At 40.5% G+C, this 17,079-nt stretch overlaps 2 protein-coding genes across 9 annotated transcripts in view; one reads left to right on the top strand and one right to left on the bottom strand.

Annotated features, from left to right (window-relative positions):
- LOC116842658 (probable phosphorylase b kinase regulatory subunit alpha) overlaps positions 1-17,079 on the bottom strand; it is a 51,824-nt gene that overhangs the window by 4,488 nt on the left and 30,257 nt on the right. For 4 of the 7 annotated variants that reach the window (XM_032812182.1, XM_032812190.1, XM_032812183.1 and 1 more), the window contains exons 4-9: positions 2,631-3,125; positions 1,995-2,440; positions 1,586-1,901; positions 1,266-1,479; positions 1,058-1,167; positions 770-917 (exon numbers count right to left, since the gene is read on the bottom strand). In XM_032812182.1, coding sequence (XP_032668073.1) covers positions 770-917; positions 1,058-1,167; positions 1,266-1,479; positions 1,586-1,901; positions 1,995-2,440; positions 2,631-3,125 — 1,729 coding nt within the window. Of the gene's footprint in view, positions 1-769; positions 918-1,057; positions 1,168-1,265; positions 1,480-1,585; positions 1,902-1,994; positions 2,441-2,630; positions 3,126-3,575; positions 3,826-17,079 lie in introns of those variants that run through there. The other 3 variants (XM_032812186.1, XM_032812189.1, XM_032812187.1) reach the window with 2 other exon arrangements.
- LOC116842659 (dorsal-ventral patterning protein Sog) overlaps positions 6,294-17,079 on the top strand; it is a 53,252-nt gene continuing 42,466 nt past the window's right edge. The window contains exon 1 of one of the 2 annotated variants that reach the window (XM_032812195.1): positions 6,294-6,332. The gene's annotated coding sequence lies outside the window, so the exon portion shown is untranslated. Of the gene's footprint in view, positions 6,333-8,954; positions 9,007-17,079 lie in introns of those variants that run through there. The other variant, XM_032812194.1, reaches the window with a different exon arrangement.

Below are 17,079 nucleotides of genomic sequence, written 5' to 3'. Positions count from 1 at the left end.
CTCTCTCTCTCTCTCTCTCTCTCTCTCTCTCTCTTTCTCAGTTATTTTCAATTTAAAACACAATATGAAAAATGTAAACAAAGGAAAACAGCACGAATGATATGTTTGGAATAATAGCAACAGGAAACAACTGAGAATATTCAAATATGAAAAATTGCAATACTAAAATAACATATCTCAGAAATCAAACCTCAGAAATGCAACCCTCACGTGAAGTACAAGTAATTCAAGGTTCTATCTTTATAATATATGTCAGAATAAAAGTGATCTGTGAAATGTAATCTTCTGTAAATAATTGCCATAGACTATATTGAACATTGACAGCTGTAATTCAAATTGTTTTCGCTTTATCCCAGCTATAACTCGATCGTCGATCACAACAATTTGAAAACTCCCTTATCTCTCTTAATCCTCTATGGATAATATTATTTCTCTGCTGAGAAAGTACCGAATCAAAATGTTTAAATATAAATTAAGAAATAATACGTTCTGTACAGTGTGTTCAAAATCACATTAAACCATAGAGGGTTAACTAGACATTAATTGAAAACCGTGACAAGAACAAGTGATGCATGCAGGCAAACATGTTAGTCGTTCCGAGCGGACAACCACAGTTTTCGAGGTGAACGAGGGTCTCACACGAAAAATTCTGCATTTGGTCAACCGCTGAGGTCAATTTGCCTGGTCAAGATGGTTTGAACGAATTCCAGAGCGACTAAACTAGCACAACTATGAAAGAAAAGCTGTGATCTTCAAATCTTTGAATTACCTAGATGAATGCTCTTCAGAGGCATGACCACGAGGGGCCGACCCAACATGTTCTGCCAACTAGACTTCAAGAAATTAATTTCGCCTTTGAATATATCAATCATGAGCTCATAGTCCGATGCGATGTAGAAGCGGGTCATGTCTGTCAACTGGTGTTCGATGTAAGAATAAGAGGAAATGTAAGAAATACAAATGCAAGAAGAAAGAGATAGATAAAGTAAGAAAAAAAGGAAAAAGGAAGAGAAAGAAAAAGAAAGATAGTAGTAGGCTTATCGCAAAGCGCTGTTACCTGCGGTGTAAACGCAAATATCTTGTCTTGCAAGGAATACAATTTACTAGTGCTGAGAATTCCCACATCTCTCGACTTACGCCCGGACAAACCCAGTTTCTTATTGCGTCCTGAAAGTGAAATATTACCAAGTTTCATTAGAGATATTTTGTATATATTTTTTTAACGCAAAATTATCTCAACTATTCGCAATTTTACTGAGTCTTACCTAAATATGTATAGAGATTACTAAGAACTTTCGCGGGCTGCACTTCTATCGGTGCGACTTCCGCGATCGTTTGCACGTGTATATCATGCTGTGCCACTTTCTCTCGGATTTCCGTATCTTCTGCTAAAATAACCACTTGCACCACTACATCTGGCTTTTTCTCACTGCATAATCGCCTATTTAATGGGTCTAACTCGCCGACAGCGAGAAATCCCTACGAGCACAGTTGTGATAAGTATTTTTACACAATAGATTGGTGCTTTAATTGTGACAAATAAAAATTAATACATATATTGAGACAATTTTGTTTTTAATTTTACCTCTTGCAACAATTTTCCCAGGATGTAGAGAGATTGCGCCCACATAAATGGACATCTACCAAAGGCTACTCGGCTTTGACTACCGGGTTCGGCATATTCCGCCGACACGTCTTCAGGTGCAACGGCATATAATTCAGGAACTAATTTCATACCATCCTCTGTTTTAATCATTACTTCTTCCAGCTGCTTCGTATATACTACGGCCGCTTCTTTATTACCTTGGAAGCAGTAATCCAGTATCAAGTAACAAAAAAATAGTGGCCATTCGCATTCGATGTTCTCGAACATGCGAAGTTCCCAAGGCTCGTAGTACAGTCTATTAAAAAAGAAAATTAACCATTATTTAAGCCTGAATTGCGCATAAAATTTCTAAAAATCTAAAAAATATCTGTAAGTATAAATATCTTGCCTGTTCAAGTCTTCCTTTGGCGTTCTGTATCCATCTCTCAAAAACCTTTTACATCCGTATCGACCTTGCAATTTTTTGATAATAGCATCCCTAGTCAAATGAATTAAGTTAGGCTCATCCACTGCAAACGCAGGAAAACTTATGATGGACAACAACCCGCTATCCAACTCCTTAGAGTTCGATTCCCTGGGTAGCATGGATTGCAGCACTGCTTGACATTTCTGTGCTTCGTCGCCCAAAACATGAATGACCGACGTGGGTCCGCCTCTCGCACCAAACAGATCCAATTCGTTCATTGCCTCCATCGCGGCCTTTGCCATTCCGATACTGCTCGCATTTAACTCTGGCAAGCCATGATTTGTCTTATCCCCTCGTTCCCAAATCCCATAGTCTGGAGTACAATAAGCAGATTCGATGTAAAATACTAAGTTTTGAATAAAGGCCACCTAAAACATTAAAACAAAAATATTCCATTTGTTTTTGGTAGACTCTCAATTAATCTACTCTGATCAATTCCACAAAGTAACACAGAAACTCTTTTGTTTACTCCGTGAATATAACAGGAAAGTTTAATTAGGTAAGAATTGCAGTTTCTTTTTTAAGTGTATAACCTCTGTGAGTATTATATCAGATTACCTCATCCAAATTGAAAATGATTTGTAAGCCAGAAGCTGTCATCTGAGCCAGAATTAGAAGGTATAGAGAAATGGCATCAATTTGAAGATGTCCCCATTCAGTGTCTCCAACTACAGTTTGACAATTGACAGAACTATACTTTGCATGCAAGGCATCGTGTGGATTTTGACTAGACTTGAACTTTTCTACTTTATCCTTTTGTTGCATCATTGCCATCAGTAGACCTCTCATCAGCTTAACGCAACTCTGCTCAAGTTCATAAGTCTTGGCTCTGTCCTCGTCAGCATCAGCTATCTTTTTGTATGCCATTGACAAACCCCATACAGCAAGTATACAATAAATATTGTCACGTATCCAAGCATGATCATTGTTAGGACTGGCAGGAAAGAGTCCTGTCACAGGATTCTGATGATTCATAATTATTTTATGAACAATTCGTTGGTAATAGTCCAAACGGACTCCAGAGTTACTTCTACTACGCATCTTGTACTTTGGCTGCAAAAAATCATGACTGATCTTACAATTTGAACAATATTATCTCCTCAGATACATAGATATGAGATTCATAAATCAAGTACTGTATCTCTACTTCTCTAGGCATGAGTAACAACTTTTATTCATATTGTAACTATTTTCGTGATCCCAAAATTATTTGAAATTTGAAATCCTAAAGCTAACAAATTTACTCTCCCTATCTTACATTAATACAATATTAATACAATATAAAATATATTCAAGAACACATCTATCATAGCAGATGCAATAATTCGCAGATAGCATGTTAATACAAAGAATTATAGAACATTAAATGGTAAATTAATTACAAACATATAGTTAAATATACATCCAAGGGCAAAGAGGAATGTCTAAATGCTGTTACTGCGTGCACAAAAGTCTGATTTAAAAATAAGGTTAAGACCGCCATGAATAAAAATTAAACCGTACTTTGTTGCAATTGTTGATTCTTGGCACTAATAACGACGAATAAACACTTTAAATTATATTTCAAATTACGAGTGTAATATCACGTGAGAAAACCTGGCAAACCACATTTTTCTTACGCATTAATACAGTTGCTATACATCCAAAAATTTAAATTCCAATGTGAAACGAATGTCAGACACACTCCATCTATATTGCTAGCTAGAAGGGATAACTGCAATGCAACAAATGTAATATCTTTAGCACATTCTCTATAGTACCAGAGAAAAGCATGAGAACGGCCACTAGCCTGATTTCAATGGCCAGAGCGAGACGCCATCTAACAAAGTACGCCTTTATTACGTGCGTTAAGCGCATTTTCGCGGTGGTAACGATAAAATACGCCTGGTTCGAGCCTGTTGTACTTCTGTACAATGATAGTAAGTTAGAAAAGGACAGACGTCCAATCGCTCTATTCTTGTCTCATCACTGATGAGCGACGTAGGCACGATGCTAGCGGTGATATTACTGTAAAACTAGACCATCGGTAACTCCCGATGTGATCGTCTCGACAGTTGAGAGTATTACCCAGATAGAAAAATGTGTTCATTCTGAGCTGATATTGTATTCATGTATCTTCAGACATAAGAACGAGAATAGACACCGATGCGGGCTCATATGCGCCTCAGAATGTAGACATGTTATGATGTCACAAAAATTTATTTAATAATAAACTTTATTTAATAATAATAATCAACATCATGTCAAGAATTTGCAACATAATTTGTACATCATTTGTGTGCATCTGGTGCTCATGTTATGAGATCACATAATGATCTTTAAAAAAGTATCAAATTTGAGTCATAGTATGAAGTCACTTTGCGATAAAACATGATTATCACGCATTTTTATTTGGGTATGGCGTGACGCTCAAGCACGTGCTCACGCATGTGTGTTTACATGACCCGGCCGAAAAAATTCGGGACGTCTGGTCCGGCCGAAAAAAGGGTGAAAAATCGGGACGTCTGGTCACCTTAGCTATATATGTCGAGAAGGGAGGAAATTACTCCGTAATAATGTACTGATCCTTCTGCATCGAGCAACCGCCGTGGACACATCGATCGACATCGCTCCGCATTTTACGCGTCTTTAATCCGTCGAAAGTAAGTTAATAAGTCACGGGAGTGTCGAGAATAGCGATGTGCGATCGCCGGGGCGTATCGTGAAGACGTCATTTATAAGTAATCTTCTCGTTTCTCCTCGCGGTATATGCGGCCGGTTATTTAAGTAATAATCGAATAAAGAAGTAATTATATTCGAATATTAAATGTTAGTGATTATTATTAGTGATAATAATATCTGCTCGACAATCGTGTGATAACAAAATGATGATGGAATAATCGGTAATAGCAACTTGTAATAGTAACCTGGGTAAAGACCCTTGCACGTAGAAAAATTTTAACCATAACTGTAAAGTCGTAAGAAAACTGACCAGAGTTGATTATTTTCCTTGCGTTCGAGAAATAATCGACTGTGATTGGTCAGTTTTCTTACGACCTTACGGTTACGGTTAAAATTTTTCTACGTGCAAAGGCCCTAAAGCTGATAGCACATAGAAAAACTTAAGCAGTAAAACGTAAGCAGTAAGCAAATTGACCAATTATTGATTCTTCTTACAGTCCAAGAATCAACGACTGTGATTGACCAATTTGCTTACTGCTTACGTCTTTCTGCTTAAGTTTTTCTGTGTGCTACGGCCCTAACGGAAACTCTAAGCTCAACAAAGGCTAGGTAAACAAACAGACCGTCGTAACGGCTAGCTCGTGCCGATGACTGAGCGGCGCGTTGGGGGGAGGGGGGGTGCGTGGCCGGTCAGGTAAACACGCGTGCGCGAGCACGTGCTCTCGGGAGTCACTCCACGCTATCAGCCGCTTATCAAGCGAGCGCGTCGCGGAGCTGCTGCGTTATTTTCTAAACTTTTTTCGCGCTGATTTTTAAGGCTCTTGGGGAATCGCATCATCCATCTCTTTTTAATGACGTCAGAAGCGAGAAAACGCATGCTAAAAATTCTTGCAAAATACGTCGAGATAAATAGATATATTTACAAAACGACATTTGCGATCGATTAAATACTCCTCTCAAATACTCCGTACACTTTCCTTTCTAAAAATCAATAGATAATCGGAAAATTAATATGACAAGATAATGAGGAAATTAGGTTAGAAAAGACGATTGCACGTCACATTTATTTTATAATTATCTATCGATTGTTAGAACAAAAGGAAAGTGTACGGAATATTTTAGAGGTGTACTTAATCGATCGCAAATGTCGTTTTGTGGATATATCTGTTTATCTCGAAGTACTTTGCAGGAATTTTTAGCATGCGTTTTCTCGCTTCTGATGTCATTAAAAAGAAATGGATGATGCGACTCCTCAGGAGCCTTAATACCACATTTTAACTTCGCCACAATTAAGCCAATAATTAACACGTAATTACACACGAGGAGAATTTTTCCTGAGTAACATCACCACTTGAAAAATGTTAATTTGTTTTAATTAAGAAATTTTTGTGAAACATCGAGAAAAAAGAAAATGGAACATTCTAAATGTGAGTGTATTCCGAAAAACTCTCCCAGCGTGAAAAATATCGCGCGCTTATTTTTTGTTTAATATTTCAAGCTTTTTTACTCAAACCGACATCAATGCACGAATCTAATCGGCGAAACATTTTTCTATTCCAGAAACGAAAGCAGAACGTGGCTGCCCTGATCGACGGATCGGTGAGTCAAATAAGAAAATAAATTGGTAATAGAAAGACAAAAAGTTTTTTCGTGTAATGCATGTTTATAAATCGATGTTACTGCGATTTATTGTGGTGTAGTGTGTGTATGTGCCGTCCAATAAAGCACATTGCTCGAAACATTTGAAAGATCGTTTTTACAAACAATAATATTAGTAATAATGCATTTTTACATAAATTTAGCAAATTTTTAGGTATTTTTCTCCCAATTGCCATTAAAATATCGAGTATCGCTCTGAATTCAAAATTTTTGTAAAATTATTTATTGAATGCGATCTTTCAAGTGTCTCGATCAATGCGCCAACGTACAAAGATTGCGCCATAGAGATTGCGCTATAGAAAATGCGTAATCACATCGCCAGCCTCGATAGATCTTCCGCCAGTCGTTAATTTTTTCAATTTTCTTTCTCGCATAAGCTTGCGTCGCAATTGCATTTCGTAAAATACAGAGTTTATCATTAAATAAAATTCGATATCGTGCGGCGCGAAACGATCTAACATGATTACTAAAACTGCTCGCGAAATTAATGTCACAATCGTCGGAAAATTTTCAGGTTTCAATTTTTTAGAACTTCCTAACGCGGGACAATAGATAATGTTAGCAATTTTTCACAGTTTTTTTAAAGTAATATCGCGGTTGCAAGAGTTCAATTTCGAGAAAGAAGTGCGCATTTCGCCTTGCATCGTCTCCTTAATGACAATGTGTGTTAGCGTCACTCTACTCTCTCAATAGCACCCCCAGAATCTTAAAAACAATTTTCCAATATGCCAATACGCCTATAACATTAGATCCATCGTAGCTTTATTTTCAGATATTCGCGCATACGCAGTGATACTTATCTGCGCATGGGCCAAAAGTTTGTCATGATATTACAGGTTTCCGATATTATTCCGATATTATTATAAACTATTGATTCCAATAAGATGAGTTGTGAGGTAGATAGTGCCCTTGGAGTCATCTTGATATTTTCAGTGGTTACCGAGAAATGCAATCAGTAGTAAAATGGCTGTCAGCGACGTCGAAAAATACGCACGCTTCCACGGCTTTAATTTAATGAATGTTATTAATAGTATTATTATAGTATTAATATTATTAATATTATTGTAAATTCTGAATTCCAATGTGATAAATTGTGGAGAACATAGTTTTCTTTGAATCACATCGATATTTTTTGTGGTTGGCGAGAAATAAGCAAAAAATATAAGCGGCATGTTAAAACTTGTATATTTACTTATTGTTTCATAGTGTCCAGTTTCCAAATCTTTTTTCTTTACAAAATTACGCGCAACGCAGCGCGAAAAAAACGAGACTGATGAGAGATAATTTAGCTTTGCGATAAATTCGCCGCTAGCTGGCTTCGTGCCTACGTCGCGCGGTCCACTCATCAGTGATGAGACAAGAACAGAGCGATTAGACATCTGTCCTTTATCGTTCCACTTTATCGTTACCACCACGAAAATGCACCTAACGACCGTAGTAAAGGCGTACTTTGTTAGATGGCGTCTCGAAAATGTGCCTAGCTCTGGCCACTAAGATCAGGCTGGTGGCCGCTCTCAGGCTTCTCTCTGCGCATACTGTAAACTACAAAGCATAAGGAATGGACTGTGCCATCCGTATCTTTATAGTATATCAAATGTAGTCAAGAAACATGAGAGAGAGGGAACGTGAAGACGACCAATCTTCCTCTCTTTCTAGTCAACGTTATACTCTTAAATGGAAAGAGATAGAGATTGGCCGTCTCGCGTCTTATCTCACTCATGTTTGTCGATCAATTTCACACACGGATGGCGCAGTCCATTCTTTATATCTTTGGTAAACTACTACAGCACTATAGATCTCTACCTGCATACATCGGAGGATATAAATCATATATGTAATACTAATATATGGCGCGTAGAGCTCTCAGCGGTATCGCAACACTACGGTGTAGACAATGCTTGTCTGTCTTTTTCTGTATCAATATCAGGGCTTTTATTCTTGAAATAGTTGCGTATACGTAAGTTTTACGGCGCAAGTTTAATCATACCATAAAATAGCTGCGCAATGAAAATTATGTATACGCAAAAATTTCAAGAATAGGGAAACAGTGTTTTGTCTGTACAAAGCGCATGATTAACGTTTATCCTTCCATCATGGTCAATACGATTAGACCTAACGCCTTACCGAACTAACCTCATATACACATACAACGTTATAGAACTTTCTATATTTATTTTTCTTATTTATTATCAATTACTCAGTTTCTTTAATACATTTCCAGTGAGAAATGACTTGTCGATCGACGTCGAAAAGACGTCGCTATGTTTACACATATATATTCGTGTGTTTACACGTATATATTTTTACGTTTACACGTAAAAATTCCTCTACGCGCCATATAGTAGTATTACATATATGGTATAAATGGTTTTGAATGCAAGAGAGCGCGTCATCTCTAGGCTCTCGAAGCAGCTATTCTCAGGAGTCAGCGACTTGACCGACAGCGTTGAAAAGTAATTAGTTGAAACATTTTGCATCTTCTCGTTCAGAGGGCACATCGGAAAGTGTCCCGAGAAACCATCGTGCGTTCTCGTCGTTCTTTGGTTTCTCTCCGCTGTTATTCCAAAGTGTAGTTCCTAAGTCGAACAGGAGCCTCGCTTCAGCTGCATTGTAGGTAAATATAAGATCTAATATTGTACAAGTTTATACTATCTAAGATATTGTCAAAATTTAAGCACACATGACACTCTGCTTGCTTGCAAGGAGCGATTACGTCCGAATTCGCTGAAAATTTTCAACCGATTTCTGTTACCGATATCGTCAACGCGCTGCATAAATAGATCAATGCAAACCAGTCAATGAATTCCGGCATTGCTGTCATACGAGCAATATCGTGTATCATACGAGTTGAGAACAAGCAATATCGTGATATACGAAGTCAGCGACTGACAATGGTGAAGAAAGTTCAAAGACATCTTTTAGAAGTTCGCGCTGTCTGGAGTCGCGCGCACGTATTGCCGTATCGTCATCGTGGCGCCATACTCAGGGCAGGGTCCGTTCGACATTGCAAATGTTCCGAAGCGTCAAATAAAGCAATACGATTGGTCTGTTCGTCGCTCCGAAGCACTTGCAGCGCTAAACGGACCTTATCCTCAGTCGCGAACAATGGCGCGAATTTTTCGCGACGCGCGAGCATCGCGAGAGAGCGCAGGTAAAAAAGTTCATAATGCCCGTAAAGAATTTCTATGGCGTTATGCTCGGCGTGGGCGCCAACACCTCGTTTCATCCGACACGAGGCGCGGCGGGGCCAGATGAGACGAGATCGGATGAGCACGGGTGAGGTAAGGATGAGCGCGGCACCGGACGAAGGCCGAGGAGGAGGTGAGCTTCGCGCTTTATTACTCCAGATTGGACATAGCAGATCTTCACGCTAGCGCCGCAAACTTCTCTTGCGCCACATCATTGCCCAGACCGAAGCTATGCGTGGCTATACACATCTCCGCGCGGAGTCATACGACGGCGCCAACATTCCCATCATTTAACGACGTGCACACGCCACTTACTTTCGTGCGTGCGCGCACGTACACACGCGCGCGCACACTGGACGTCGTCGTGTACGCCTTGATATTATAACTGGAATTACGATTTTCAAGCTCGCACGCGCGCGTGTATATGTAACATCCAAAGTCGTATACACAGAAAAATGTCATTCTACTCCGGTAAGAAAAGCGGTTGCTCAATTTACTTTCTTTTGTGTAATAGTTATCTTCAGCGAAAGGATATTTTCCTTGACAATAGACTAAAAATATAAATTTAGAAAAGCTTATTATATCATGTACTTAAAAAAAGAATTTTTTTCTTTTTTGTAAGAATGAAAACTTTATCGAAGAAAAAATTTATATATTGAGAAAAAATACTTGAAAATTTTTATTTGTAAGATATAAAGTTTATTTCGTAGAATTATTTCTACGAAATAAACTTTTATTCTACAGATAATTTCTCGAGTATATGATTCTATGTAGTACATAAACCGAAAAATTTTATTTTATTATTCTCGAGTGAAATATCAAACCTATTGGACTTGGAATATATTTCGAATATATTTGATGCTTATGATGGAGTTATGATATACTTGAAACTTATGCTTGATATACTTAATGTTTATGATGTCAGATTCGCGGATATACAGACTTATGATATACTTGAAACAAGAAACGTTTATTTGAATAGTACTTATTTTTCTGTATATGGGAAAACTTGTTAAGGTTTCTTAACGAATAAACGTTAAAATATCTACACTAAATAAATGAGGCTTCAATGAAGCCTTAATATTTATAAAGTCTAAACTTTCTAATCATTCAATAGAGCGGTAGGATCAGCTTTGTAGACGCATTCCAGGGGAAATATTTGTTTGATTTCTTTATAATTAAATATTTCAAGGTTCATGAATTTCGTAAGTTTTAAAGCTTCTTCCGTCGATTAAACGTCGACCTATTTTTCCCCCCGAGGTACAGATTTAATTTTGCACCCAAGAGGGAGAGAGCTAAGGGGAGAGATGCTATTTATTGCTATTTAAATTGAACATATATATACTACAGGCGTACAATTGTAAACGCATTCAAGAATGCCGCGCATAATCAGGCGTTAATTCACGTCGGGATAGCTGCTAATGTGAATACGATAAGCCCGACCACGCGATACGAGGCCGACGGCACAGTAAGGAAAAGCAGCACCTTTCCCTGTCTCTCAGCACAGACACTTGTCATTAATATTTAAATTTTATAGTATTTTCCGTTTGGTTTATGATAATCGTTTGCATGGTAATCGCGTGGCGCCGCTATTAATTCTACTAACGGGGAATATATCGCAATCTACGTGACGCCAGGTTGCGAGACTTCGTCGGACGTGACGAATTTGTTATGTCTCGTGACAACAAACAACGGCAAATATTCAAGCAAAATACTTGAACAGCGATCGTTTCGTCCCCTGTGAGCGAATACGAGGTGAAAACCTCGACTTTCCTTCCATTAAGCGGAGGTGTCCCCGATGTAAGCAATTCGGAAAAACAGGAACCGTGGTTACGCATCGTTTTGTCGTATTCGCGACAACGTTACACTTCCTCGTGCACAACTACATAATTTACATACACGCCCAAGAGACATACTCGACATACTCGACCTCAGAGAGGTCATTGAAGCCGCGGTAACGACCGCGCGAACGTGTGGGACGAATAATACCTCCTTGTGCGTACCTACATAATAATCTGCACGCGACGCATAAATCCCTAATAAATAAGCACGTACGCGCGTTCGAAGGCGGCGAACGAATTCTCGCGCCCATGGCGCGAGACGCGACGTGGTTTCAACGAGTGGAGAAGATAGCTCGTGCGTTTATACGCCGCGGCCGAAAATTCGTCCCCCAATTTCTACGGACGCGCTGAAAACGATCATTTCGCAGTAACATCTCTGCGTTTACCATCGATCGACAGACGCGTGTTTTCTTTCTCCACGCGCGGCACGTGCGTTATGACGCGTTCGCGCTCCAAGATTTTTTTTTAAGCGCATGTGTTCCACTGAAATCGGACGATTTCAAACAGATACAGCGACTCGTGTGCAATCGATATATATATACGAGGAGAAAACGTTGCAGTGTAAAAATCACGAAAGAATTTCGCAATCTTGGATCATACAAAATTACTACATTTCTTTAAATATGTTATGCATGTTTGACTTTCTATTACAGAGTAATTGTAGTTACTTTAGCGTTTCTTTATATTGTACAGCACATTGTCAAATTTACTGTTTCTTGTGAGAGAAAGTATATTTAAAAAATAAAAAAAATATTTATTCGATGAGTACTAATAATATATTTATTTACTAATATACTTTTCAAATAAGAAAATATACATTTTCTTAAGACCCTGGCTTTTCATGCAAGCAATTTATATTTATCCCATTAAAATAAAAAAAGTTCAGATTTATGCAAATATATATATTATTAGTCCTCCGTCGAATTAATATTTTTTATTTTTTATTATTGATGACTACTATGTCATTATAAGTCTAGCTTTACAAGGAACAAGATGAAATGTATTCTTAATATAATTTTTGCTATTATAATATAATATTCTCTCTGTGTACTACTGTACTTAGGAGCGAAAAAACCTAAATATTTTTCCAGCAAATTTGAGAAAGCAATCGATATCCGATAGGAAAGTTTTCTAAATAATTCCCGACAGATAAATCTTATTAAGATTAGATTAAGATTTATTATGAAACGCGCTGAGAAGAGCGATTAATTTCTGCTTCCAAGTTTAGACTGAAACTACGCGACAGTCGTTGCCTGTTTACCAGCTATTTCGATTTACGTCATAAACGTCAGCGGATTAGAACGTGCGGTAGAAAATCAAGGCTTGATTAAAACAGAAGAACGTCATATTTTTTTTAAGTCGCCGCCGCCGCCGCCGCCGCCGCCGCACACGACGGCGCTTCGCATTCAAGGCGAGCTGAATAGAGGGAGAGGACCGAGAAAAATGATGATCGGGCCGGTTGATCGTTCGACCGACCCAAGGCAGTCGCAGAGCTCGATGTCGCGATCCGGTCAGTTTAGTGAGAAACGCGTGAACGAGAGAGGTCGTCGCGCACGGCACAGCGTGGCAAAAGAAACGAGACAGAAAGAGAGGAGGGAACAGGAGGGACGCGGACGAGAGAGCGAGTACGTCGAATACGTAGGACGGATAATGCTTCGGCGCGTGTAATGTACGCGGCCGACCGCCGTCGGCGGCGGCGGTGGCGGCGGCGGTGACGGCGGCGCCGGCGCCGGCGCCTGCATATGGTCTCGCCGGCGATGTATTTATAGTAATATTATTATAGTCTGTTTACGCGACATGACACATATTCCTCAGCGATGCCCGCCGTGAAATCTATGTGGCTGTGAAGCGGCCCGTTGAAAAGATTACGACCAAAATGTTAAGCCGCGCGTGAAAAGTCGCGCGTGCAATTGCGCGTCACGAAAAAACGCCTTCAGTTTTTCGGCGCTGAGAAAGGCTTCTCCGGTAGTTCTTCGACTTCTCCCGTTCGACCTGTCGATCGCGGAGCATCCGGTGTCTGTGGCGCCGGCTATCCCTTTCTTCTGCGGTGCGAAGTGAAGTTTTAGCGAGACAATTAGTCGCGCGCATATAATTAGCTCGACCCAAACCCAGCGGATAGACGTCTGCCGACTGTCTCATGGCGCGCCATGTCTGTTTGGTGAAAAGATTATAAACCGCCGTTCATCACGTCTCGACACAGAGACGACCTTCCGTCGGTTGTATGACGCGACAACACCAGGTCAATCCTTAGACTGATTATTTAGGTTTCGCCTGTTAGGGGACCCTCAATAGTAAGCGTGCCTGTCGAACATGCTGTTCGCCTGACGCCAAGATTATCCACAGTCAATTCAGAGAAATACATTAATTCCATCATTCTCGAAAGAAGAGCAAGTGCAATAAGGATTGGGACAGTTCTATGCAGTTAGAAAACATTGTCCCGTAGATTAATGGCTCGTGGCACGGAAACCGTTCGTTCATTCGTTCGCTCCTTCGTTTTGCAGGAATACGACGTGCTCGTGCTTTCGAAATACCGAGTATTCTCGTCGACGATGCGTCGGCTGCCGTCATATAAACGGATGACAGAGAATATTCACAGTCCTTGCCTGTCCAATCAAAATCATGATCAGAATCGTGTCACTCGCGAACTCGTGCAAAAGTCCCCAATTTAATAATGTGCATTTTTTCGAGAGAGATGAGGTCGAGGGAAAAACATTGGATGATTTTCAAATTAAGTATTAACTCTTATAGTACCGAACAACGATATATCGTTGTAGCGACACTTGCGAAAAGTGCCAACGACGATATATCGTTGCGCATACGATGCTGCCGGACTATCCGCGTCGCGGATTATTTACTTACTTTTATTTTTATACTTTTTTTTCTCAAATCCTACCAAACAATAATTTGGTCCGGTATTTTACGCTTAGGTACATTTTTTTCGGTCGGCACTAAAAGCGTTAAGGTATCGGTCCTTTTTTCCAACCGTTCTTTCTCGGTTCACGACAAGTCGTCGAGATTGACAAGCCGCGCAATGAAATATCGTGATGTATAGGAGTAAAAAAAGAGTAAAGGAAAAAAGTGAAAAAATGTAGACAAGAGAGAACATTAAAATGATTGGGAAAGTAGAAAGATACCTTTCAGAAAAGGGTAAAAAACAGTATCTCTCAGAAAAGAGTAATAAAAGTATTAGGAACATACATTCTCTCTTCCGAATAAAGCTACAGCTTTCCTCCAATATTAGAAACCCTCCTGCACGGCAGAAATATTGCAGCAGGAAATATATTAAAATTATACTTCATTTAGCAATGTTTCCTATGAAATTAGACATCCCTTTTCTTTATGTACTGAAATTGCAGTCGAGTAGTATAAATTACTATAGATATAACAAATTTGACGATCTACCATATAAAACGCGTTTAAGCAATTGCAATAAATGGCGCAATAGAAAGTCAAATGTGCCTAACATCTTTAAACAAATATGTGGTAACTTCTATCATAACTGTGTGTGGTCCAAGATTGCAAAAATTTTGTTGAAATTCTTACTACGATATTTTCTCCGTATATTCTTCACATTGTTTTTCCTTAACATCTAATTTCCCAAGTATCCAAAGATTCCGGGGATTTTTTCTACACCCTGTGTATGCTCTGGACAAGGCAAGAAGATGCATATTGTCCGCTCACTCGCTCTCTCTGATTCTCTATCTCCCTGCCACTTGGCGTTGCACTTGGCGCGGGACACCGCCGTGTCTCTTGATATGTGCTCGATATCTCGTTGCGTGAAGTCGAGGTGATATTAGGTTTAATTTAACACGACAATATGATGCACGTCCTGCTTGCTTGCTTGCTTGCTTGCCTGCCTGCCTGCCTGCTTGCCTGCCTGCCTGCCTGCCTGCCTGTTTGCCCGCCTGGCCGACTCGGCACACACGTTCAAAAAACACACGTTTTATTATAGCGCCGTATTATCTCGCCGACCGATCATTTACGGCGCTGTCTATTACCCCATTAATCTTCGAACGTAAACGGCCGATCGTCGACGTTTAAGTAAATGAAGTAAGCGCGAACGCGGGGACGAAAGCGGCAAGGAGAGAGACCCCACAGTTGCGCTTTCACTTTCGTCATAATTAATAACAGATATCGCTATCGCTCGCTTATTCGTCACACGACAGTGCGAGTATTTCGTGTGGCGCGGCGAGATATAAATACGTTTATCCGCGTTAATTTAGATTTCACGAAATCAGAGTGCAGCCGCGCGCCTCTCGCGAAACGAATATCTCACTTGGCCATTCGAGCGCCGCCGGGTTTCTCTCCCGTTGCAAAATTTTAATTGGCTATTTTACGCGTTATTTATATTTCGGCTTTCGTTCCGCGCGTTGCTCCTTTTCCCCGATTGCAGTCGCAATGTAAGGAAATATTAACTTTATGACCGTTGTTAAAACGAGATATCCCAGCCGGAGGAAGTGTATTGCACGAACGCATGCGTTACAGTTGTCTCTCTTTTTTTTTTTAATACACTCGACGTATCTCCTTATCTTTCCGCCCGTGTGTGAACTCGCGCCGATCGCGAGATGTTTAAAGTCGAGTTTAAAGCGAACGCAGAGCAAGAGCTCGACGTTGCTTATACGGCGCGTCGTCGTGTCGCATCGCGTACAGACATATCCCTCAGAATTTTTCACCGCAAATCTAACTCTCTAATGTTTTCCTCTCCGCCCGATACACTCAAGTCACAACTGGTTCAACGGTCAAGGCGTTAATGCGTACACATGCACGCTTATGCATACCGGGTATGCGAATGCGACGATTAGCTCGTTAACGTGACGTCTCTCGTACCGTCCTATGACAATTGCGGCTGTTCCTCATTTCCGGCCATGCTTAGAAAGGTGTGGTCGTGCACGCTCAAACTTCTCCGCCACTAACGACACTGTCGGCAATGCAATACTCGTTAAATTCCGTCAGCGATACGGCATTGTGGCGAGCACGTTTTCGTGCACGAATTTGGCCGTCAGTTTCCTTCGCAGCGAGGGGCAGGGGCAATATTATTGTTAAACTCGGTCGAAAAGGACTCGACGGCGCCGACGTAATGGACCGTTACGTCCCGCTCCTTGTGCTTTGAGTGAAACCACTTGTTCTTTTTTCCTCGTTTCCTCTTTCTTCTCTCCCCCCCTTCCCCCCCCCCTCTCTCTCTCTCTCTCTCTATCTCTTCCCGCGTTTCTTCCGTCACTGTTCTCGCGATTCACGCGGCCAGACAACCGCATCGCGCCGGGTATCTATTAGATTTGTCATATTTGATTATGAATAGTCGACGACCGGGCGACTCTTTCGAATCAATCCCTTTTCTCCTTTTCTTCAGTCCGCGCGCCCCGTCTCTCCTACCTTGTCTCATACGTGCAATCACCGCGCGCATTTCACCGTGTCTCCTTCTCTCCGCCGTGAGCGAGCGCGAAAATGCAAGACGCACCGTCAGGATTCCATCGTAAAATCCTACAATGGAGACTAATGATTTTGCGAGGCGCGACCGCGATTTCTTTTTATTTCGTCCCAAACTCCGTACAATGAAGCCTTAAATCGTCGGCGAAATTGGAAGTTCTCTCTCCCTCTTTCCCCTCACACTCTCTCTCTCTCTCTCTCTCTCTCTCTCTCTCTCTCTCTCTCTCTCTCTCT

Source organism: Odontomachus brunneus, unplaced genomic scaffold, assembly GCF_010583005.1.
Source record: "Odontomachus brunneus isolate Ranch 3 - 2012 unplaced genomic scaffold, Obru_v1 Obru_scaffold_026, whole genome shotgun sequence".
Taxonomy (NCBI): domain Eukaryota; kingdom Metazoa; phylum Arthropoda; class Insecta; order Hymenoptera; family Formicidae; genus Odontomachus; species Odontomachus brunneus.
This window is presented reverse-complemented; position numbering and strand designations above follow the sequence as displayed.